General features: G+C 38.3%; 3 protein-coding genes across 7 annotated transcripts in view; 1 reads left to right on the top strand and 2 right to left on the bottom strand.

The window, feature by feature from the left end:
- Positions 1–3,295: 3,295 nt before the first annotated feature.
- On the top strand, positions 3,296–6,198 carry LOC135640920 (GDSL esterase/lipase 7-like). Its single transcript, XM_065155794.1, has 5 exons — positions 3,296–3,541; positions 3,624–3,751; positions 4,400–4,648; positions 5,514–5,766; positions 5,845–6,198. Exons 1-5 carry the CDS (start codon positions 3,352–3,354, stop codon positions 6,063–6,065), a joined length of 1,041 nt encoding a protein of 346 aa, XP_065011866.1. The 5' UTR covers positions 3,296–3,351; the 3' UTR covers positions 6,066–6,198.
- Positions 6,199–6,556: 358 nt separating this feature from the next.
- On the bottom strand, positions 6,557–9,686 carry LOC103989976 (transcription factor bHLH49-like). 2 transcript variants are annotated; one of them, XM_009408961.3, is made up of 9 exons: positions 9,380–9,686; positions 8,904–9,192; positions 8,665–8,825; positions 8,410–8,586; positions 8,262–8,327; positions 8,111–8,179; positions 7,956–8,027; positions 7,664–7,849; positions 6,557–6,986 (listed from the first exon to the last, which is right to left on the bottom strand). In XM_009408961.3, exons 2-9 carry the CDS (start codon positions 9,151–9,153, stop codon positions 6,888–6,890), a joined length of 1,080 nt encoding a protein of 359 aa, XP_009407236.2. In that variant the 5' UTR covers positions 9,154–9,192; positions 9,380–9,686; the 3' UTR covers positions 6,557–6,887. The 2 variants fall into 2 exon arrangements, with proteins under 2 accessions (XP_009407236.2, XP_065011865.1); XM_065155793.1 differs by having other exon boundaries at positions 6,831–6,986; positions 7,651–7,849; positions 9,380–9,521.
- A 6,645-nt stretch (positions 9,687–16,331) lies between these two features.
- Positions 16,332–23,836, bottom strand: part of LOC103989974 (protein PHYLLO, chloroplastic) — a 33,052-nt gene continuing 25,547 nt past the window's right edge. The window contains exons 23-28 of one of the 4 annotated variants that reach the window (XM_009408960.3): positions 23,095–23,238; positions 22,547–23,008; positions 21,071–21,370; positions 20,838–20,995; positions 19,120–19,227; positions 16,332–16,865 (exon numbers count right to left, since the gene is read on the bottom strand). In XM_009408960.3, coding sequence (XP_009407235.2) covers positions 16,610–16,865; positions 19,120–19,227; positions 20,838–20,995; positions 21,071–21,370; positions 22,547–23,008; positions 23,095–23,238 — 1,428 coding nt within the window. In that variant the 3' untranslated portion in view covers positions 16,332–16,609. Of the gene's footprint in view, positions 16,866–19,119; positions 19,228–20,837; positions 20,996–21,070; positions 21,380–22,546; positions 23,009–23,094; positions 23,239–23,836 lie in introns of all 4 variants that reach the window. The other 3 variants (XM_009408958.3, XM_065154675.1, XM_065154674.1) reach the window with 3 other exon arrangements.

The following is a 23,836-nucleotide window of genomic DNA, read 5'->3' on the forward strand; positions in this document are numbered from 1 at the left end:
CTCTTCTTTAGAGCTTGGTTAAGCAATCAAGGACCAAAGGGTAGTCCATCCATTGTTTTCTAGGACCAAAGTGTTGTTGTTGTTGGTTTATGTAAAGTGTCATGTTCATGTCTTGGATTTAGTTGGATTTGTTTTAAGTTATACGATACATTTGTGTGTTCATCGGTCATCCTACTCGTAACTTTTTAAGTCCTTAAATGATATACAAAAGAGAAAATGAGTTAGTAGATATGTTATGCTCGGAATCCCAATAATACCAATTACAAGCATAGATTTTATAAACTCTGAACGATCGTGCGACCAATGGTCCAAAGAAGTCTGTCATAGTCAAAAGTCCCCTCTAGTGCTCATATGATAATTTTATCGAATAAGATAACGAACCAACTTTAGAGACTACCATAAAGGCCCATCCAATCATATGTCACCTAGATAGATCTAGGGTGATATACTAGCTAACACTTTGCATCAGCTAAAAAACATCCAAAATGGCTACTTGAATAATTTATTTTTGGACAATCTTGTCTCTACAACTACATATAACTTGTATATATAAAACTAAAATAATCACAAAAGTCATCCAAAATGAAGTTGTCAAGCATACTATAAATCATCTACATGTTATGCAAAGTATAAACGAAACCGAGAGACACAGATATATAAAAATATTATATCAAACATATTATATACAGACTTATTTGTGACATTCTCCTTAACTTCTTCTTTTGATGTTCTCGTTAAAGCCTTTGCGAATGATATATCTACTCTGCTATATCTTTAATCTTTTGCCCCAACTGTAATGCACCTCTCGACTCCTAGTTGCTCTTCGTCATTGTTATTGAGTTGTTGATCTTTGATCCATCAATGTTGCTTCAACTTATTAGTGACTCTAACTCTGGTGGGGTTGGTTGAGTTATGATGATTTTTGCTGGTCTTTACAAATCTTTTGAGTGAAGGAAAAAACCTTTTCTGTTATGCACTAGTCTCTTAAATGTCTCACACCGCTTAAATTTGATGGATGTTTGTTGGAGCCTTAAGGAGCATCACCTTTCAGACTTTGAAGTTTTTGAGGTCTTTTCTCTATAAAATTTATCAATCGATTACTCTTGTGCTTAGTCATCATCTCCAAATAAGTTCATATCACTTTCGCTTTCATCGATATTCTATTAAAAAATGAAGTGGACAATCTACTCTCAATAAAACCGATCATCATTAATGAGGATTTGAGAACTATTTTCTTCCATTAAATCTCTTTGAAGGGTTTTTAAACAAGTATAGAGCTCCTTTGCTAGATAATTAAGAGAACTATGGTATTTAGTTTTGCTCATTCTCTTAAGAGTTGAGAAGGCTAAGGGTATTTGACTCACCAACCTCCTTGAGAGTTGTACTTTATATGTTAGGTCGATTATCAATCTTCATCTGCTCTTTGCTCACACTTTTGAAATACTTGAAATATTTACACTTATTGTGTCGAGTTAGTTATCGTGATTCCTTATCATTATCATCAAACTTTTGGAATGCAAAAAGTTTTACCTAAAATGAGTAAAATTTCATCCCAACTAGAGTAAGTCTATGTTAGTTTTGGTCATGTCTAGGATTGTACCACCTTCATTATTTTTACTGCATACTTCTTTGAGTACAAAGGGGTTTAGCACTACATATTACTTGCTCCATTCCTCGGTCAAGCACTATTGCACCTATTCGAGATCTATCATTTTTGGTTATTTTGATGAGAAGTCTATCAACACTGGTCTTACAAAGTTTCTTAGCTTCTGTCCTTCTTCCTTGTCTTAGTACTTTGAGTTTACTTATGTATTCTCTACTTTCTCAGTCTTTTTTATGACCATATTCTCTCCCTTCATGAGAGCAAGGGATTGATATCTCTATGGAAGTCCTACTTGTGTGATTCCATGATGTTTCCATGCTTATGACTATACTATCCATTGTTTTACATCTGTGTCTCTTTTTACGATTGATATATATACTTTCATGACACTATGACACTCTTCCGAGTCTATCTTTATTCTAACTGACACTTGATCCATAACATCACTCCACTGTGACCCTATTAGCCCTATGTGTGCTATCGCACCTAATCACTTTGGCCCTTTGTGCCATGACACTCGACCTCCTGTCTTCATTAATCCATTGCACATTCCCACCATACCACAACACCTAGCTTGTACTATCCTACCATGTCACTATGCATAGACGGGAACATATAAAGTCGAGGTACTTCGTTAACATGTCATACTAGTATTGCTAAGTTAGATTTGTTGAGTTGAGCAACTAAAGTTGAGTATTCCATCATCTTTTACACAGATGACATGTATGACCAAACTATACTTCCCAATTAATTATTCTTAATGCTCCTCGGATCGAGAAGTAGGGGCATGTATCATAGTAAAAGTGACATGGCTAGTCAACAATGATCTCCTTACCACATGTCCAAACTATTAGTCGATAAATAATCGAGTTAAATAAGCGAAAGATGATAATTTTAATCCATCTAACGAATGGATGGAATAGCCCGAAATTAGCAAGGGTGAGTAACAGATCCCTTTCTACTTATTCAATTGTGATCAAGTTAATATTGGTCATGGTTGGGCTCATGCAGATTTATTCTTTTTAATAATATTTCTCATGATCTATATATTAAATAAAAGTTTATTTACAAACACAAGAGAGAAAGATGTGAGTTGATTTAAATCATAACATATCATATTCTCATCCATCATAATACTAATAAAATATAAATCATAATATAAAAAAAAGATAATACTAAGAAGGAAAAATGGGATATTAGCAAGAAAAAGAAAAGGATCCCTACCTGGATCTATATCGTCACCCTATCGATTCCTTTCCTTCTTCCGATCATAAATGGAGAGGAATTAAACCCTAACATAAGGTTTATTAAGAAAAAAAAATTAATTTATCTCTAATTAAAATTAAGGTATTACAGTCTCTTTCCTCGGTTTCTCGAAATGATGGTGCTGTACCTGTCCAATGTCTCCCGAAGGTGATGGTTCTCTACCTACGTGAAGAGATAGGTTGATGCTCCGTTTAGAGCAACCTACACTTCAATCAATACACCTGCACGACGTCATTAATGTCCCACAAGAAAAAGAAGTCAAAGACAGTAAAGTACACAGCCAGAAAGGGAGACGAAGGATTGCTACGTCTAACCATGCATTCCACGTTCTCAGCTCATGGTCTGAATGTTGTTACTGCTGCTCTGCAGCTGCCACTAGTAATACTGCTACCAAGGAGTCCTTGGGAGCCTCATGCTCATAGAAGATGGACAAGTTGAGTGGAGACCGAGCTGGTCCTTCCTTTCTCACTGTCCTGGCGTTCATGGGATTCTTGTGTGCGTCAGAATGTGCTCGGGCTCCAGCCATGTTCATCTTTGGAGACTCGCTGATCGACAACGGCAACAACGACTACATACCGTCGATCGCGCGAGCAGACTATTATCCCTACGGAATCGACTTCGGGATGCCGACTGGCCGATTCTGCAATGGCCTAGTAGTCACAGATTATGCTGGTAATGAATCGACCACCACCCGTTTGTAATAATGTTGGCTGATAGGCGCTCGCTAAGTTTGACTCCTTCCAATTTGCCGCAGCAATACGTTTGGGCTTGCCTTTTCCACCACCGTATCTAAGTCTAGCATCACAGACCACCATGATATTGAGAGGAGTGAACTATGCTTCGGCTGCCGCAGGCATTCTTGATGAGACCGGCCGGCATTACGTAATTCCCTACCCTTTTACTGGCTTCCGATATGTATCCGAATCTCTAGTGTCGAGCACTTTGCACTTTCATCTGTTAACGAGTCAGTTTTACTCATTGAAATTTCATTTCTTGAATAGCCACTGTTCCAAAAAAAATTGTTAGTCGATTTTAAGATTCAGAAGGCAGGTAGAAGAACCTGGAGAAGTGTATCGACTTATTTTGCTGAATTTGTTTGTCTTGTTCTTTCTCTGAACTTTTTTGCTCCAATATAATTTTGTTCGAGGTTTTCCCCTATGTTTTTAAAGCTAGTTTGCTGAAAACAAACAAAATGTACACTGATGAAGATGATCGAATGTTAAGGTTGCCACTATTTTTGACGGATCTCGGACGGCATCAGAGGTTGGAGACTAGTACAAGTTGTAAATCTCATTTTATATATAATAGAGACGAAGATGAACACCTTCTATTTTCTTAAGAAACTAACATGTTGGATATCATTATCTTCGTTTTACTTTTCTACCATCTCTAAAGAAGGGGGAAAAGAAACCCCTCCATCATAAGTTCACATCTTCAATTTTTAACTATGAATTTTCCTGAAAGGAAAAACTATCATCTTGTCTTTTTTTCCTAATAGAATGTAATGATGTCTTGTTGTTTGTTGGACAGGGAAGTAGGATTACATTTAATAGGCAGATAGAACTATTTGCCCAGACAGTGAGGCTGCAATTGCCACTCCTAATTCCAGACCCAGTGGCGCTAACTCAGTACCTAGCCAGCTCACTGTTTGTGATTAACATTGGCAGCAATGACTACATCAACAACTATCTTCTTCCCGATCTCTACACCTCAAGCAGGACTTACTCTGGAGAGGAATTCGCCAAACTGCTCATCCACAATTTAGCACAGCAATTAACGGTAATTTCAGAACAGTTCCTTTAGCTCACTGTCCAAATTATATGAAATTGCAACCTTTTATTATTCTTCTTCTATGTACTTTCTTGGAAAGGTTAAGATCACTGGCACTGAAGAGCATAAACTATAGCTGGACAAACTAAATATATCTTTGACGACATTTGATTAAGTACCTCAAGAAGAAAAGAAGAGTTTACATGGAACATTTAGATTTTGCTTAAAGTCCTATATGGATAGAACATGCTTTAGAGCAGAAAGCTTAGGAAGTCCAACAAAAAGAATTTAAGTCATCTAATGTAAAGACACACTGTTACCTCATTTTAGAGAACAAAAAAGGTTAATTTCCTTTGGTTGTGTAGGGCAATAGAACAGAAATGAGACTTTGCTGGCTACTTGAAGCAACTCCATACTATTTTGGGATTTAGATGTTGAGATCTCAAGCTGGGTAGTAACTCTTGCATCTCTTTTCCATTTTAACCATGTGGAAATTGTGATATCATAAGTTTTGAAATCATGGCAATTTATAGATTGTAGTTTATGGTCGTTTCTTTCTTTGAGCTTTGTCAAATTAAACATCGTGATCCACGAGCAGCAATTTATACAGTCTAGTTTGTGATCCATTCTCTCACTGAGCCTTGTCAACTTAAACATGATGATCTACGACAAACCAGGTTTTGGAGAGCAACTCATGAAAATTTACGGACCATGAAAACTATATATCAGTAAGCTACTCCTGTCCAATTCTCAACTTCAGCAAAAGGTTTTGTGCTTAATGGCAGCCAACATTGTGCAATAAAAATAGATGTGGCAACATTCTTATGAGGAGTGTGTAATTAGGATTCTGCTAAAACTGTTCCTCTCCTTCCAGAGCATGTACAACATAGGAGCCAGGAAGATGCTGCTGGTCGGTATCGGACCGCTCGGTTGCATACCAAGTCAGCTAGCCATGAACAACATCACAATCAGATGCGTCGAACGAGCCAATGAATTGGTCAAACAATTCAATCAGTATCTCATACCTGCGATGATCAAGCTGAACTCCACCTTGCCAGGCTCGTTCTTTGTGTACCACAACATCTATGACACCTTCTCCGACATGATCCAAAATCCTTCTAAATATGGTTGGTCGTAATAGATGTGAAATAGAAGTCAGCTGTGGCTTAATTTGCCTCGGATCTGATGTTTGGAATTGTTCTCAGGGTTCTCAATCAGTAACCAAGCTTGCTGTGGGAATGGAAGGCATGGAGGGCAACTGAGCTGCCTGCCCTTGCAAAAGCCATGCACCACTAGAGACCAATACATTTTCTGGGATTCTTTCCACCCAACACAAGCAGCAAATGCCATCATCGCTGACAAGTGCTACAGTGGAACAGCCAGGGACTGCTTTCCTATCAGCGGCTATCAGTTGGCAGAGATGTAGGAAGATTCTCATAGAGATAAGGCAGTAAGTTTGAGAAACTTCTTTTGCTTGGAACTGGTATGAGTGCGATCAAGTAGGAAGATTCTTCTTCTACAAATTAGATAGCTGGTTTGTTGAGTTTCCTCTTAACTTGGCACAGTTTTAGTTAATTAGCTGTTTATTAGTAGAAGGGTATCTGCTGTCTTACTCTGTTGCAAACTGAATGGAAAACTGAGTTCATTAGAAACTTCTGATCTTATACATATATATACACTAGTTTGACCAACCCAAACAACTAATTAAATGCTAGACAAGCGACTAAGCCATGCAGTTCAACGAAAAGACAAAATTATCAAGCTTTTACCAATTGTTTCATCTTGCTTGAATGTCATCTGAGTAGCACTTTTAGGAAAATCATCTGCAATGTTTCTCTTTCTTTTCATTTTCCTTTCTTTGTTGGACTAAACATGTGGATGTCATTCCATCTCCAATAATAGAATTAAACATGTGGAGAGAGGAAACTTTGTTTTGTATTAAGCATGCTCTTGCTTTCTCTGCTTCAGATGTAAGAATTAATTCAGTTTAGAATGTAGCAGAGCCTTGAAACACTGCTGTACAACAAGCAACAATAAACATATGCTATGGGTTACTAAGAATCAACTTTCTACTCTAAAGTGTCTGATCATTGTAAATATGTAGCTGTTAACACCAACTAGCTCAGAGAGATCCGGGATAACTTCAAAGGCTCATCTGCATATGACATTGGCACCCTGAAGCAATGCGAGGAGTTTCAATGCAAACCTGAACTAGGATAGCTTGATGGTTTCATAGGTGGAAACTAGATCAAGATTTATCACCAAATTCTCGGTTGTTGAAATGATTGCTGCACAAAGTAGCCATTTGCATGACATTTTGTAGCTCTTCATCACATGAAATAGGCATCTGCAGGAGAAAAGAAAACAACAAAACACTAAGTATTACAATGATCTAAAATTGGCCCCTATCATAGAAAAGTGAAAAACAAGAAGTGCCATTCAGCATTCAGCTTAAAACATCCAAATTATAGCTACAGTCTCTCATGTATATCGGATTATATGTAGGTCCAACTTTAGGAAACGGATACCTAAAAGATTGTTATCTTAATGATCACCCTTGTAGTTAATCTCATGAGTAGGTTGGTTGTTTACAATGCTAATCACCCTTGTCTTGAAGGTCAGGGAGATGCCCTAATAGACACTTCTATGCACATATCGAAAGTACAGTTTACTGATATCTGACAATAAATGGAGTTCCAAAATATTCAGCAATGCAAAATGTTTTCCTAGTTATATAATTTTCTGATATTTCATCAGGTTCTGATTGTATACAATTTCTTGAATCCATATTTGTTGTTCAAGATTATTTAGACTGTGAGATGAGCATCTAACTTGATGAACAGCAGCAATGACTTCATAGATCGTCAAACAAATGGAACATCAGGAAGATAAACACATATTATCACTTTCATGTCTCATGGTTGTCGAAATGAATGGACTCCAAAGTTGTCTCTAAATTTCCAATATAACAATATTTGTGAAGGAAACAAAAGGCAGAGTTTTGTGTATACTAAGTTGTGGAACCTGAGTCGTACGCCCTTTGTATAAGCTCAGTTGAGAATCTATCGTTCTTCTGAAAGAATTTGCAGTGTTTAAGTCGCCAAATATCCCGGTTTGCATGAGTCCTTGTTGTGATAGATGTAATTGAGGATCGACCACATGAGGTGAGAAACCAACGGCAGACGAAGAACCACCATGGGACCGAAGAAGCTGTTACAGAAAACACGAGCATCACTTCATCTGTTGAAGAAATGTAAGTTGCCAAACTAGTACTCAGTCAAACTCTAGCTTTGGATTAGCTTTCTCTGTTGCATACATCTTTAGAAAGAAGTGCTTCTATGTTCATGTCTAGCCTTGGATTGACAGTTGCAAGCTTCATTGAGAGAAACTGTTGCATGAAATAATACAAACAGATAAGAACTCATTATATTGTTTTAGACATGCATAACTACGATGATTACAGAAGCATACCTCAACCTGCTGCTGTAGTGATTGAACATAGTTAATGATCTCATCGAGCATGAGGGCTTTTCCTGTTACCTAAAGGCAAGAGTTTGAAACAGTAAGAGAACTCCGACAGAACTCAAGAGTTTGCAACTGCAGAGCAAATCAAGCCACCTACTTTGCTGCAACCAGGAACAAGTTCTTGAAGAAGCTTCATCCTCTGGCTAATCTTCTCCCTTCTTACCTGGAAAAGCATATCAATTTATGTCTGTGGATCTTGATGGAAAGAAAGGCATCGGACTTCTCAATGGTGTCGAAAGCCTTACTCGTTCTGCAAGACTGTGGCTATTTGTAGCCTGGCCATGCCGTGCCCTCAAATGAATGTAATCTTCAGAGAAATCTTTGCTTTGCTTCCCATGAGGCTTAACAGTTGAGCTTTTCTGCCTGTTCTTGGTTTCAGTAGAGATTTGTGGGACTCCATGTGTTTGATCCATTGACGCATCCTGCAGTGTTTAAATGCTAACCAAGGAGAAGGAAACAAGAAACAAGATCAAACTTGATGGAACTTGGATAACATCTACCTCAATGGATCTCCTTTTATTAGCACCAAGATTCTTGGAAGAAGAATTCTCTGCTCCACTGGTCGAACTAGCTCCATGTTCATGGCCACCTCCACTGAACTCAGCTTGGCCACGCTCGACATCAAGCCATCTTCCTTTCTTCCGTTCGGTCATCGAGGCATCTACCAAAGACTATCTCATATTAATCCCAATCTTTTGAATCCGGCCATCAGAAACAAGTCTCGGGGAATGAGATGTACCGAAAGGATCTGCTGCCATGCCGCCTGAGCTTGTGGCACCGAAGCACGAAAACCTCGCAGCAGCGCGCTCGATGAAAGCCGAATCAGCTGGGAAATGAGAGAGACTCGGGGGAAGAGTTCCAGGGCCAGTTTGCAGGAAACTTCCTCCTCCGGATGATGATGTGCCCGAAGGATTCCAGCACGGATCAAGCCACGAAGTCCCAAGAACTGACTTGCTAATGGCAGGGATATCACTGGATGAGTTCCTCATTGTAGTGACACCAGGTTGTGGTTCTCCTCTCGACGCTAGCTGGATCAATGAAGCCAAGAACACCAAAAAGTCATGACCAGTAGAATGAACAATGAACAATGGAGACAGGAACCTGTAGACACCAATGGCTTCACACATGCTGCTGTCAGCGGAGTGGAGATGAACAACGAAGACAGGTTTTCGTCCCGAAACTGAAGGAATCGATCGGGGACAAGCACTCACTGACCTCATATGAAAAATGAACCACGGTTGCATTGGATGGAGAAGGCACTGTAGCAGAGCCAAATCATTCATAGCCAGCACACTGACCACAACAAATCTGCTCGATTCCGAGTAAAGCAAGGCCAACTCAAACAGCTGAAACTGGCAAGCAAAGCAGCAGTTGCTCACCCCCAGATTTTGCTTCCTTGTTCACCCTGCTCTCCACCAAAAACCTTCCCGCACTGCAACAGATCGGAGAACTTATTCTTACGGTTAACAAATGGTCAAGAACAAGTCTTTGTAGGCTGATGCTGCCATGTTCCAGACTGTCACAAAAGCAAAGAGACAAGTAGTAGGGGGGGAATCAATGAACAGTAGGAGATAAATTGAGTGGTTAACCACCTCCATTGCTGCTTTTGTCTCACAAAAAGAGAAAGAATTAAATAAGATCAACCCTTAGGCTCCATCTCATCTTCCCTTCAACACTCCAGTAAAAATTTCTTTCAACTCTTGTCAACTTTGTTTCCTTACTTAACATGCTACTGCCTCTCAGTCAGCAACCTGACATTGCCAACCATCCCAGTGTTATCATATTAAGATCTTCTCAATGATTTGGATCACAATTATTCCAAGCACATCTGTAAAATGCACGCACATAGATGAACCATTATTTTTCCCTCAGTACACGGTAAGAATGACAACACTACATTCCAACATCCGTCCTTTTGGAATGGAGTGTAACTACAGAATCTTTAGATGACAGCCTGAACAGCTAACAAGGAGCTCTACAACTGTCATTTGACTGTTCCTACTGCAGCAAAGTTTCTTGAGCTTGGTTGGTTGCCTTCTACTCAAAATCTCTTTATATATATATATATATATATATATATATATATATATATATATATATTGAATTTTTTGCCTCAATCAATGCCAACCTACCTCTTCAATTCCACTTTAAACCTTCCCAGTTCACCTGGAACTAACTGAAGGATACTGACTCCAACTCCTCCAGTGACACAATCCTTATAAATAAACCTTGGAAATGGAAAATATGCTAAGAAACTGATACTCTTTTGGAAGAGGCAGAGTCAACAAAAACATTAAAATCATACAAGTGTTTGATAAGGGAATAGATCTTTCATTGTGTCATTATTAAGAAAAGGCCACCAAATGGACTCTCTTTGAATGTCTATAAGCTTTATAATGTAGTGTTGGATGCTCCTTAGAGTATAAACTACATACTGTATCCAATTGGTTGTGTAATGGTCAAAGGTTCCTCCCCAGATCTAAGAGACATACATGCATGGGGAAAATTTTTGCCCTGCTCCTGTTACACATGTCTCTCTACATTAGTAGTAATTGGTTATTGATTACTATTATTATTGTTGTTAATACTATCATTTTGAAGCCACTCTCTATCATATTAGAAAATTTTGGATTGCAAAGTACACAGATAAGATCAAACTCTAGAGAAGAAAAGCAAAAAATCCCCAATTACCATGAAATCTTGCTAAGGAAACTTTATTCTGTATGTATTCTAGCAGCTTAGAGTTGGCCATCCAGCTAGACTTCGCAAGACTTCACTAATGAGCTCGGGGAACATATTCTTTGTGACATCTTTGACTCTTTACCACATGTGAGACTCTATCCTTGTAATCTTTTAAAGTCAGATCATTAATAATATACATAGCCTTTTCCTTCATGTCATCATTGGTCAGCATGGAGAATCGAGCTTGATTCGAAGACTAATCAAGTCTTCTTATACCTTATTAGTCATTAAATAATTAAAATAATGATGATGTTACATTTGAACATGGCTTAGTATTGATTAGGTGGGTTGAGGAAAAAAAAAATGTTTTCAGGGAACAAAAAAAAAAAAGGAAAGAGAGCATGAAATCTTAAGACAAACCATCCTTCCTTCCTTCCTTCCTTCAAGTTCGATTCCTTGGAATTCATCTTAAGACAATGTAATGGCCTGCCTGCTAACATTAAAGAATCAGTACTCAAAGAAAGCACAAAGCTAATGGAGCTCAACTCACAGAGGGAAAAAAAAAAAAAAAGGCAATGGTAGATTCCTTGGATGCCTTACTGTTGGTTAGAGTGTGTGAGACTTTGTTATCTCTCCATGGTCATCTCCAATGTGTCTTGCCATTTGTGTGTGCCTACCTGCTGAAAGCTTGGGAAGCTTTGCATGATAAGGTACATTTTTACTGGGGCCAAACCCCAACATGACTTTAAAAAATAGATTAGTGAACACGAGATTAGTTGGCATGGCACTGCTTTTGGGAAAGCTAAAACAAAAGTGCTAACAAGGATAGGAGTGGGGGGTTTCAGATCTCTTTTCACTTTAATCTTCCATCAAGGACCCCCACAACAGATACAGGAACAGTTCCATACTCACACAATGCACCTACTTTAAAATCATTAATCAGGACAAATTTCATCAGCTCATTTTGTTCCTCAGATTAAAGAAGGTCCTCGATCTTCCTTTCTTATTTGTTTATCAGTGAACATTTTTTTTATCTATGATTCTTAAGGATACCGATCATATGTCTTTTACATGTTAAAAAAAAAAAATCCATAACACTAAGATCCATTTGTATAGATGATGTGTTTATCGGTGATGTTTTTATCAACCTGATTCAATTTTGAGCTGCATGTGTAGGAATCCAGGATTGTAACTTGGACGCTCGCCTAAAGATTGACTTACAAGAAGACCAGAGTCGAATGGGGTGCTCAATCTGATCCCTTCGACGCTCAATTTAGAGCTGAAGTAGACGTGGGGTCATGGGTAAATAGTAACTGACCTCCATAATAGTAAACTAGTAGGTTGAGCGTAAGGAAATATTCTACGATACTAAATGTGACTTAGAGGACCCCGAGATGCTATGATGATCTTTACGACTTTATATTCCTCTATCTTAAGAGCACTTCAGGCGAGCTTTTAAGTTTAGTGTGTTCTTTGCACTTAGCCCGAATAAAACATTTTAGACATATTTTTCAAGCTTAGCCTATGAGGGGTATCTTGAACATAATTTTTATATTTGGCCCGAGAGGGATGACTTGTACCTATTTTTGATGCTTAATCTGAGAGGAGCATCTCGGGTTCATTTTTCATGCTTAGCTTGAAGGGTCATTTCGAGCATTATTTTCATACTTAGTGTAAGAGGGGCATTTTGAAAATATTTTTCATGCTTAGCATGAGAGGGGCATCTCTTGGCCAAGCTTCCATTTATAGAAAAATCTCCAAAGGTCATGTTCAGATGAGGCCTTGAAAGTTGAATCAGTACCTCAACAGATGAATGACACTTTGGCAAGCAAAGTGGGGCCCTTGAAGGTATAAGATGGACCACCTCATCGAGGGTGGGGCTCACTTTACATCTTGAGCCCCACCTTGCTTGTTTCTTCATATCTTTCATCCTCTATCTTGTGTCTCGGATCTTTGAAGCACTCAATCCCTCCTCTCTTAGCAAGTTGGGAGAATATCTTTTTTCAACTCGTCTGAGTCTTGAACTCTTAGCCAACCGATGCTTAAGAAGTCTAAGGCCCTACCTTTGAATAGCCTAGTGGCAGGAGAGGGGGTCTTATCCTCCTCCTCGTGATAGGTGGTTCTAATTAACCTAAAGGTCATCAGGAACCTTCATATAATGAAAGGATCCTACAATCAAGACTCGGTTGTGACCCCCCGAGCTCCTAGAGTATGTGCACCTCAAGTTCTCCATTCCTTCCAAGCATCAGATGAAGGTACCTTAAGCCGAGCAATGCCTATTTGATTTGATGTGTAGATGTCTCTGCTTGAATATCAATGCATTGGAGACCGAGCTCAGGTTCCCTATCAAACATTTCATCTCAAAGTGTTTTTGCTAGTGGAGGATCTCTCCATCTTAGATGTTGCCCATGACACTACTTGATTGCCTTTCTTGGGGAATGCTATTATGTTGGCATAAACTTGACTCTGAATATGTTTTACTCTTATTTTTTAGTCTATAAGAAGACCAATGAGTACTATCTTGTGTCTCATTAGGGATTTACGATGAAGGGGGCCCCAAGTTCGAATAAGGAGAGAAGCCTAGCTAACATATTAGCTTCGACATTATTCTCTAAAGGCATTTGGAAAAATCAAACTTAAAGAAATAAAGCATTAGCTTCTATACCCCAGTGAGGTAACTTATTATTGCTTCGTCTCGGGCCTCAAAGTCTCATCTAACTTGATTCACTGATAGTTGCAAGTTGCTATAGGTCACTAGTCTCGGGACCTCCAACTCCCTCGTTAATCTGAGTTTGGATAGTAGGGCCTTGTACTCCTCATTGTATTTTGAATCTAAAGTGGCCCGCTTGCTTATACATATGCATTAAGCCTCTTGAGTACAAGCTTAGCAACTTCTCCTTCTATGGTCACTAAACCATCGATGAAGAGAGTCCATGTGGGGAAAACAACCTCATTGATCGGGCTTGATAATGTTAGCTTCGATATGAAGTCCGTTAATGTTTGGCTTGGCCACTACTTGTATCAAGACAGATCAAGGCAGTTCCTTTAGGGTTTGCGATGCCACCGACTGCTAAGGGATGATAGGTGCCAATTGAGCCAGTTGTGGTAGTAAAAACATGATCGACTACATCTCATCCTTGTCAATGTTTGAAGCTATTGAGTAAGGTTCATAAAAACCTCGATCGGCACTAGCATATAGGTCGATGTCACCATCATAGGAGAGAGATTGAGGTAGTTAAATAGGTACCAATATTGCATTAGAGTCTAGGCAGAGGTAGTGGCATCGAGAGTTTGAAAGGTCGGCTATTGACCTCCCTTAATGAACATGCTATAGATTGGTGGTGGTGCACCCTCACTTGAGTGCCCATTGAGTAGATTAATTTGACACTCATACGATATGAGACCCTTCTTCTGGCGCTAAAATGATGAAGTGTTTATTGGTGATATCTCTGTCAACTTGATTTGATCTTGGGTCATGTGTGTAGGAACCTAAGGAGGTAGCTCAAATGCTTGCCTGAATATCAACCTACAAGATGACTAAAGTCGAGTGGGGTGCTCGTTTTGATTCTTCCGATGATTAAGTTAGGACCGAAGTAGAAGTGGGGTTATTAGTGAATAGTAATTGACATCCGTAACAGTAGATTAGTAGACTGGTGGGCTTTTATAATGAGCCAAGCCTAAGAAAATATTCTATAATATAGATAGGTGACTATCATATCATTTTAGTCTGAAACTCACTCTCTCTGTTGAGATGATAATCACGTGATAAGCTACGATTGGAGGATGAGTTTTTCCTCCGATAAAAAGATATATAAGATATTTGTACATTCTAATCTCTGGCATTATCATGTGTGTTCTCGAGTGATTATCCATAATCAAAATCATTCGTTAACTGTACCTCAAAGTTTTCTAGCCCTGGTATTAAAGCAAGAAGTATGAAATACTATGTCCAAACTACAAAACGCATGTTTGAAATTTTAAATTGTGCATCCTTGGTATAATAAGTGTATGCTCTTGATGATTGGGCTTGCGCAAAAATATTGTGAAAGCTATTAGGTTTGAGTACACTGCACATCATAAACCCCAGTGTAGAGAGAGAAATTAGGAATTCTTTATAATTTATAGTCATGACCAACTTTAATGCCTCTTTCATAATATGAGGAACATAAATAAATAGGCAGGAATGACTTATGAAAAGATGGAACGAGGATTTCTTTGAAAAATATTGCTTCACATGAGGGAGGTGATGTTATAGCTCCTAAACACAACATCAGGATGAGATGGGATGGGATAAATTCTGCACCATCTACCTAGGGGATCAGGGCCATTCTTTATCTCAACCTTTGCAGAGCAACTTTGTGTGTCATAGTTAGGTCCAGGGGCCATTTTTTCTTGTGCTGCACCAACCCATGAACCTTGATCTTAAAGAACCCTAATAAAAGTAGCTCCTTTGCAATGTTACCATGACCATATCTGTGCCCACCAATCCATGTGCAAAAGGGTATTGAACTGCGAGGGAAAGTAAGGACCAGTTTTAGTGGGCAAATCCAAAACAAGAAGATGAAGTTGATGGGATACCATTTATTATATTCTTTGTTGTTTGTGGAGTACACAACTTAAGCTAAGATGTGGGCAGTTTGTGGGCAAATCCTAACTCAAGGAAGAACCTTTTGTTAAGATGTGGCACATCTCAGCTGAACTTTAACAGTGTGGTCTGATGGCTAGCGGAAATCTAACAATGAGATTATATTGAATGACATTAACATCATGATTTGAAGGGAGATGACCAAACCTAACTAATTCACATTCTGCATGCCAACATCCAAAATTCATACAACCTTGTTGAATGTGTACAGAAGAACCTTGGACGCTCGAGCAACATAAATGAGCCTTTATGGATGTTGATTACACAAATATTTCCTTTATCGATAGTAGCCACATTTATTCTCTTCTCTTCAAATGATGTTAGCCACATTGGATGAGTCTTAAAGGGATATAGTATTTTAGCATTTAGTATTTCGAATCCCCAACCTTAGCTGTTGTTACCGTCAGCTTTAGCCTCCTTTTGAACTGCTGTAGTTGAACAAGGATATGGAAGACCTCCAAGCTATTCTTGTTCAGGCATCACATGCTTGAGGTCTTATAGCTTCTATTGAGATCTCAAGATGAAGCTGGTAACAGGAGTCAGTAGCTCAGTGATCCGTTTAATCATAATCCAACCTGAAACACCTTGAACAATTATGTTTATATAATCGATTCTATCAAAATATGGTCATGGATGATCCCCCTACCTAATCCCTGTGGAGAAATGGACAACCAAGCCATGATTGAGATCACTTGTGGCCGAGCTGGTAACAGGAGTAAGTAAGCTCAATAATCTCACCAAAATCCTCATCAAACCTGGAACACCTTGAACAGTAATGTAACGTAACCACTGCTTAATTTCATGTTCTAAGTATCCAGAGTCACAGGAACTACTACCATGTAGAAGAGAAGCAGATCTGCATAGTTTTGCTCAATGGCCAAACAAGCAATAGGAGTCATAAATTACAAGATCATCAGATGTACTGTGCAAAAATAAACAGTATCCCTACAAATGAAAAGTAACATGGCCGGCTATCACAGAAAAGGCTACAAAATTTGTCATATGTTAATCTGGCTTTGTGACGTGCGACGGAGAACCCCATTGAAATTCTGTAATTCTTGGCCATGGAAAGCTCTACTAGCTTGATGCTAGTTAAACCAAGTAGGATTTCATCAGGATCATCTCTGTTCAAAAGATGTTACAAATTTCCTAATTGCATTAATCACAGGGAGAGGGTTCTCCAAATGCACAGCATGCCCACAGTCTGGAACAATGATTGTATCATATAGTTTTTGTTGTTGGTGGGGATCATCTTTAGAACAGCCTCTGATTTCACTGCACATATGTTGAGCAATCTTTCTGAACTTTGCATCCTTTTCTCCCACAATGAACAGAAGAGGAGTTTGCAAATGTCTCAAGTCCTCCCACAGTGACCTAGCATGAAACAAGAGATTGTAACTTAAATTTATTATAATTATTGGCCATTAAATTTTGTGCATTAACTAAAGCTAAGCTCTACAACAACAGTGGTGGTTCTTCCTTGGTATCCGGTACCATTTAATCAATGAACCCAGAGAATATCACTTGCAAGCAATAGTTATTTTCTGCCAGGATCATCTATGTAGCAGAAGACTATGAGCAATCTAGTTATATGAAAACAGAGTTTTCATGGTAAGGGATCTTGCAACAATTACATGTCAAGATTCTTAAACTCAGAACACAGCCTTTTTTCGAGAAAACTGTTAACTTTAGCATTTAGGTATATAAGTAGGTATATAGAATTGGCTCAAATTGAAACAGAACTCATCCCTGCTAGCATTTGTTTTACATATTAAAAATATTAAAAAGTGCCAAAATTTCCAATCAAGAATTTCCGTATTGCATACCAACCACATATCAATCCCCTTTTGGAATGGTTGGTATCATATGCATAGAGTGTCGATACGCTTGACCTGATGCTGGACCAACTAGAGAACTATCTTTCTTTTTATGTTTTTAGTGGTTCTGACTTCTGAGTGGTTTTGAATGATTTTTGTATCATCTACAATTTGTATCATATTCATACATATTCTTTTAAGATATAATAAAGTACAATGAGCAAAAATATCTCAACAAAAGACGATATCAACAAGATCCGATAACTTAATGAGTTAAGAAAATGTATCAACAATACATCATAACTTGACAAAAATATATGTTAGCTCAATGAATCAAAACCAATATATAAATTTTCAAAAGCAATAAAATGTCTCATCAAGTAAATCTAAAACTGGATTGATGGCAAGGAGAACTGGAAGGCCCACTAGCAGCAATGTTGAAGCTTTCAAAAGCAATACAATGATCCGTAAGTAGACCCTAAACCAGATTAATGGAACGAGGATTGGAAGGCCCAGTGCACCAAATTCGAAGTTACAATTTTGTAGCTTTTGAAACTTTGTTTTATGTGATTATATGTTATAAACCTTGCATTTTTCGGCAAGATGAGCTCAGTTAGGTCCTAGGAGTGGATGTCTATTGGATGGTGTACATGATGAAGCAATTCCCACTTGAAAAATAAGCCAATTTTGGAACTGGCTGGCTGAAACTAGGTATGAACTTAATTAGCAATGTGCTAGAACCCTAAAGTGCACTAAATCTATACTAGATTTGAAATTAACCTGTACCAATCAACATACCACTGCCCACTTTAGTTTGGAGAATGCCACCACTGATACTGGGCAGTCCATGTTCTAATACTTTACTAGCACAAACCACCCATAGTGAGTGGTATCAACTGAGAAAACAATCTATATTTCAAATAATCTTTGAAAAAAAAACATTGTTAGGCTTGAGGATATTGATCAAAAGGACACAAACAAAAGACTATTAAGATGACAATAAACCAAATGTAAACATCTCCTTATCTTTCCTTAATAGCGGAAAGAGTAATTTCTATGCATGAAGGATAACATATTTTGTATAAAGACAAAAACAAAGAACCCTTAGTGCTTCATAGTTTAAGGCGACAACTATCATACCACCTGATATGGTATGAAATAGGCAGTACATACCGATTCAGGCATGGATTGGTACATGGACCGATCATGTTTCGGGCGATACGGCCCAATTCAAGGAAAAATAGAAAAGAAACCTAACACAGTGGTGAGGCTCGTCCAACTCGATATTTAAAAAGAAAAAGAAAACATAAAATAGCAATTAGGGCTTGTGAATGAGAGCCCTCTTCTCGTGAAGTCACTACTGTTGCCATTGTCATTCGAGGTCGTTGCCGCTACCTTTCACCAGCATCTTTCCATCATACAATACACTCCCATCTCTTTACCTCCTCTTCTTCCTTCCTCCTCCTTTACCGCTTCCTCTTCTTCCTTTTCTTTCTCCCTCCTCTTCCTCTACCGCCTCCCTTTCTTCCTTTTCCTCCTCTTCCTACATCGCCTATTCTTCTTCCTTTCTCTTCCTTTTTTCTTCGTCCTCCTCTACTGTGCCTTCCTCATCTCCTTCCCTTCTTCTTCATCTTTGGAACATCGGTATGTACCAGTGTACCATGTGTTGGTCAATTGGTACTGAGCTGGATGTACCAGCATGGCCAGTGACCGATGTGGATCTGGTACACTATATGACAGTCCTTGGTTTGTGGTGTAATATTTAATAGTCATACTTGCTAGAAAATTAGCTAGGGAAATGATACACTTACAGTTGCTTTCCAATGCTTAAGCTAGAGAGAATTTCTGCAAGCCCTTGTATGTCATTATGCCTGTCGCGAGTGCTCCTAATATAGCTGAAGTGAGGATGATCTCTTAAGCTGAAAAAGAGGCATGTACTTGTTAAATAATCATCTAAATAAATCTTAATATGATTTTACAGATGCAATACAAATGAAATATGTACTGACAAGTTAGGCTATAAATGCAGAAATAAGGGATCTTATTTAAATAACTGTTTCACACTTCAATATGACTTTTAAAGCCTACAAAAAATTGTTTTGTTTGGACATGCAACTAATATAAGACCATTAGAGAATTGTCCAATGACCAGAAAACTTTCCAAGTCCATTTACACCTAAAGTAGGACTGACATCACCTGCTTGCAACATGATCTTGGAAACAGGAAAAGGTAAGATGACGTCTTAGGAATCATGGATTCCAACCATAGTTTGTGAGGTTCATCTCATGTCGCATGTACCATTCTGGCGTACAGAAATCATGTACTCTTGGTATTAGTGACATTACTGTGTGTGGATGTTGTTTCTACACATATTCATCAATATGCATATCTATTTATCCTCTTCTATAACAAATAGTAATTAAAAAAAAGGATGGGTAACAATATTGTGACAACTTAATTAATTTCGCAATGCATTAAATCTCATATTCCATATAGTGAAAGGCTCTAGTGCTAGCTATTTTCTGGCACATGAGTTAGTAAATCTCAGTGTCTTCAGAGGTGTTCGGGCATATCGACCCAGTTTCAGCAGTTTTCAGCCTGCTGCAGGATCGGTAGGATGTTTTCTATTGGACAAGATTGTATAGTTGCCTAAAAACACTGAGCTGAAAACAGCTCATTTTGTTGCGAGATGTCACTACAGTAACAAGTGGACTTTACTGGCTTTTTCCAATTCAAAATCAAGTGCTGCAAATTAATTTTGGGTTGTAACAACTAGCAACAAGATCCCCTATTTAGTACTAATTTTCTAAATTAACAACTTAAAATGTCGATAAGTTATCAACTTATAACCACATTAGTATTAGTGGTTAGAATCAAGGATTAAAATTTTGTACCATACTGAAATTTTGTACTGTATACCGAGCGGTATATTTCGATATACCGCTCGACATATATATATATATATATATATATATATATATATATATATATAAGAAAGGTAAACCGCTCGGTATACCTCTCTTCTCCCCATGCGAGGCGACGTCATAGAAAAAAAAAAAAAAAGAAATTTCGCTGAGGCATCGCCTCTCTTCGCCCTGCAATGCCAATACTCTTCTCCCCGCACGCGGATGAGAAGTCGCCGCAAACGAGGACAACAGCACCGATCTCAGGTTCTCCTTCTTTTTTTTTTTCATTTCTTCCCCTTCTGCCTCTTCTTTCACCTTCTCCCTCTTTCTTCTCCCTCGATCAACGTCGACGATAACGACCTCAATCGATGCTATTGCTCGGTAGCGAGCGGTCCATGTACCGATCTGCTGACAGACCAGTACATACCGCCCGTACTGGACGGTATCATTCGGTATTGCAAACCTTAGTTAGAATAAAAAAATTAAATGTCAATATATCTACATTCATGAGAAAGACATATATGTGATTAAGCAATTCATTTGGAGTAACTGTGTCACCTAATTACTTAATTGGGGATAATAACCTGCCAGAAGATTTAAGAATACTCAGAAAAGCAGTCACCTTTTCCATAGGCTGCCTGAGTACCATGTCTCCAGAAAGCTGTGCAAACCATGTTCCACTAAAAAACGAGCCCTTGATTCATCTTGGGCACCACGGATTTTTCTAACTGTTTTGTCCCTTAATCCTGGGCTTCCCGAAACTATGACAGCTCCCATGACCTTGATGAATCACAGTCATATTAGTTTTTAAACTTCATCATGGAAAAGGAATACCAAATGTTTCCCTCAGAATACCTTTTCTTTGAATTTGAGTGCCATGTGTAGTGCAATCCTTGCACCCATTGAATAGCCGACAAGAATGACCCCTCCAGTAGTGATACTAGAGATCAACTTCAGCAACATATCCGCAACAGATTCGACTGATAAATCAATTCCTTGTTTTGATCTCTTATCCATACTAAATTGCACCTGTGATTCCCCGTGGCCAGGAAGGTCAATGGAAATGCAATGTGCAGTCGCTGATACACCCTTCATGATTGGGATCCAGTCTTGGCTTGTGCCCAAGAAGCCATGAAGATAGACAATTGTTATATTCTGCATCAACTGAAATACCATTTAGCTCAAAGTTTTGAGGAAATATATCAAGTTAAGATCTTGAACTATTATTTCTATACTGATTTATCACATGCTGGTAGTTGAAAAAACAGAAAGATAGCTATTGGTAACAGTATCATGGTTTGTCATGTGACTGAAGGAGAGAACGACTGACATGTATATACAGATTTGAGACTAACATCTCAACATGCATATTAATCAAATGGCGACTCTTGATACTGCATAATGATTCATGGTCTAAAATTTCATAACTGAAAGACTTGCTTTCCACTTAAACTATAAATCCAACCTTGCTGCAATAGTGTAAGAGGTGGTGACAAGTGGAACTAACATTGCCGGTCAACGAATATAGAAACTGGATAGTGAACATAGTTTATATGTGCAAGCCTGGAAGCAAGGGGCTTAATAATTGACTTCCAATAGCAGTAGCATATAAAACATTCTTGCCAAAATACTTGGTATAGTTGCCTTTTAGCTTATCATATGCATAAAAGAATATCGAATTTCAGCATATTCATCAAAGTATTTGCTAAAGCAAATAATATTCCTTCCTATGGAGGAGTTTGTAAACACAGATTATTCTGATGTTCTAATGAATCTTTACATTTTGATCCATATCTATATTACAATACTGAGATGGTTCTAGTGGCAAAATGAATATATGATTGTTTTAATAGATAAGAATCTAGATGGAGAAATGGCAGCAATTGTTGATCATGCAAGAAGGAGAATACCCTACATATGTTGGTTCTACTGCTTGTCCTTTTGTCAAGAAAATATGAAGCACTATTTCATCTAAATGTACTGGTAGAGATAACCGTGTTTCTTGTCCAAACACAAGCCAATTGACGAGACCAGCATGATGTCAGCACAGACACAAAGCTTTGCTAAGGATGTACGAGCATTTGACATGGGCTGTCCAATCTGTTTTGGACAGCACAGCCCACATGCTGCAGCATATATATAGTATTGGCCCAGTACTGGCATAAGGAGCACTTGTAGCAAGCCAGTCCTTGTACCGGATTGGGTTCAATAAACATTTTATATCATCTTTTATCCTCTTTTGATGGCTATGGTGTGGTTAGACTTAGAGTATGGTTTCAATGATGAAAACACCTAATATGTGGCAAGAAATTCTAGAGCAAAATTTCTTACATCTATATTTTCACCAGTCTCTTGCAACTTGAATGAACAGCTAAAATAATCTCCATCAACTTTTATGTGATAAGATCTAACTGGTTCGCCAGAGTAGTTCCTCTGGATACTCCCTTTGTTGATTTGGACACACTGAATGAAATTCCGAGCATCTTCTACAGAGGCTACCATTCTGTCACTGTATGGTCGTATGCAGATATCTATACCTCTGGAAGTTACATCTTCCTTTAACCAACAATATGTTCCAAGGCCATGGGCTATGGCTGCATCTGGTGTTCTTCCTTTTATTCTGCAAATTTCAGCATTCTGTTCTTCAAGATAGCATGCATATTGTATGTATGTCGATAAGCTTATACTACTTTCAAAAGCACTACTGACAACGGCCATCTTCTCATGCAACTGAGCCCATTTTGCAATGAGTGATGCCCTTTCAAATCCTCCAACAACACTTGGTTTGATGACCTGAGGAATTAAAATGAAATTCAGGTAATGTACCTAATGAAACAAGAATTATTTTTTCCCTTTTAAGTTCTGATAGTTTCACTCACTATAGCAACAATTCCTGGATGAACAAACTTTTTTAGTTCATGGAGGAAATCTCCACTAAGATTGTCGATTGTCTCATCTAATGCCACTGGCAAGCCACTTTCATCACAAAATTTGACAATATCAACTTCTTGACAAACAGGTTCCTGAAACAATAAAAATAACAAAGATGCTTGATCTGATGAGAAGAGAAAAAAGAAGATATACCCAGAACAGGAAGAGAAACAAAATTTCTATCCAGTTGCCAATAAAGACCTCATTAACATTACTAAAACAATAGTTATGTTAGGTGTTATCTGTCCACCATGAATACATAGATCCAATGCTTATCAAATATACTTGAACCATCTTATTGATCGAGTGTCATTTTGTCATGTTATATTTGAGATCTGCATATAAAAAGAATATGGAAAAGATAAATTAACTTCAGTTGGTGATATAAAAAAAGGACAATATAGGCTATGCTTGCCCTTTTTTTCTTTCCGTTGTGTTTGTGGTAAAAGGTCATGTCAGCCATCAGAACCAATAAATGTCCTATATAATGCTTTACTTCTTATCCTTCTAGTAATTCAACCTGGCACAGCTGCTGAGAGCTGACACATGGCTCATGTCCTTCTTGCAAACCATAGCGTTGTACCCATTATGCTACACATAACAATGGTAAACCATGCAGAATGAATATTCAACATGATGCTTGGCAAGAATCCTTCATGCACACATCAAGAATGAGAATGACTTCTTTGT

Source organism: Musa acuminata, chromosome BXJ3-6 (assembly GCF_036884655.1).
Source record: "Musa acuminata AAA Group cultivar baxijiao chromosome BXJ3-6, Cavendish_Baxijiao_AAA, whole genome shotgun sequence".
In the NCBI taxonomy this organism is placed as follows: Eukaryota; Viridiplantae; Streptophyta; class Magnoliopsida; order Zingiberales; family Musaceae; genus Musa; species Musa acuminata.

Coding starts and splice junctions, on each gene's coding strand:
- LOC135640920 (XM_065155794.1), top strand. CDS start 3,352: ATGGGATTCTTGTGTGCGTCAGAATGTGCTCGGGCTCCAGCCATGTTC. Junction 3,542..3,623: donor AGTAGTCACAGATTATGCTG/GTAATGAATCGA, acceptor AATTTGCCGCAG/CAATACGTTTGGGCTTGCCT. Junction 5,767..5,844: donor CCAAAATCCTTCTAAATATG/GTTGGTCGTAAT, acceptor AATTGTTCTCAG/GGTTCTCAATCAGTAACCAA.
- LOC103989976 (XM_009408961.3), bottom strand. CDS start 9,153: ATGAGGAACTCATCCAGTGATATCCCTGCCATTAGCAAGTCAGTTCTT. Junction 8,826..8,903: donor CATGGCAGCAGATCCTTTCG/GTACATCTCATT, acceptor AGTCTTTGGTAG/ATGCCTCGATGACCGAACGG. Junction 8,587..8,664: donor ATAAAAGGAGATCCATTGAG/GTAGATGTTATC, acceptor TAAACACTGCAG/GATGCGTCAATGGATCAAAC.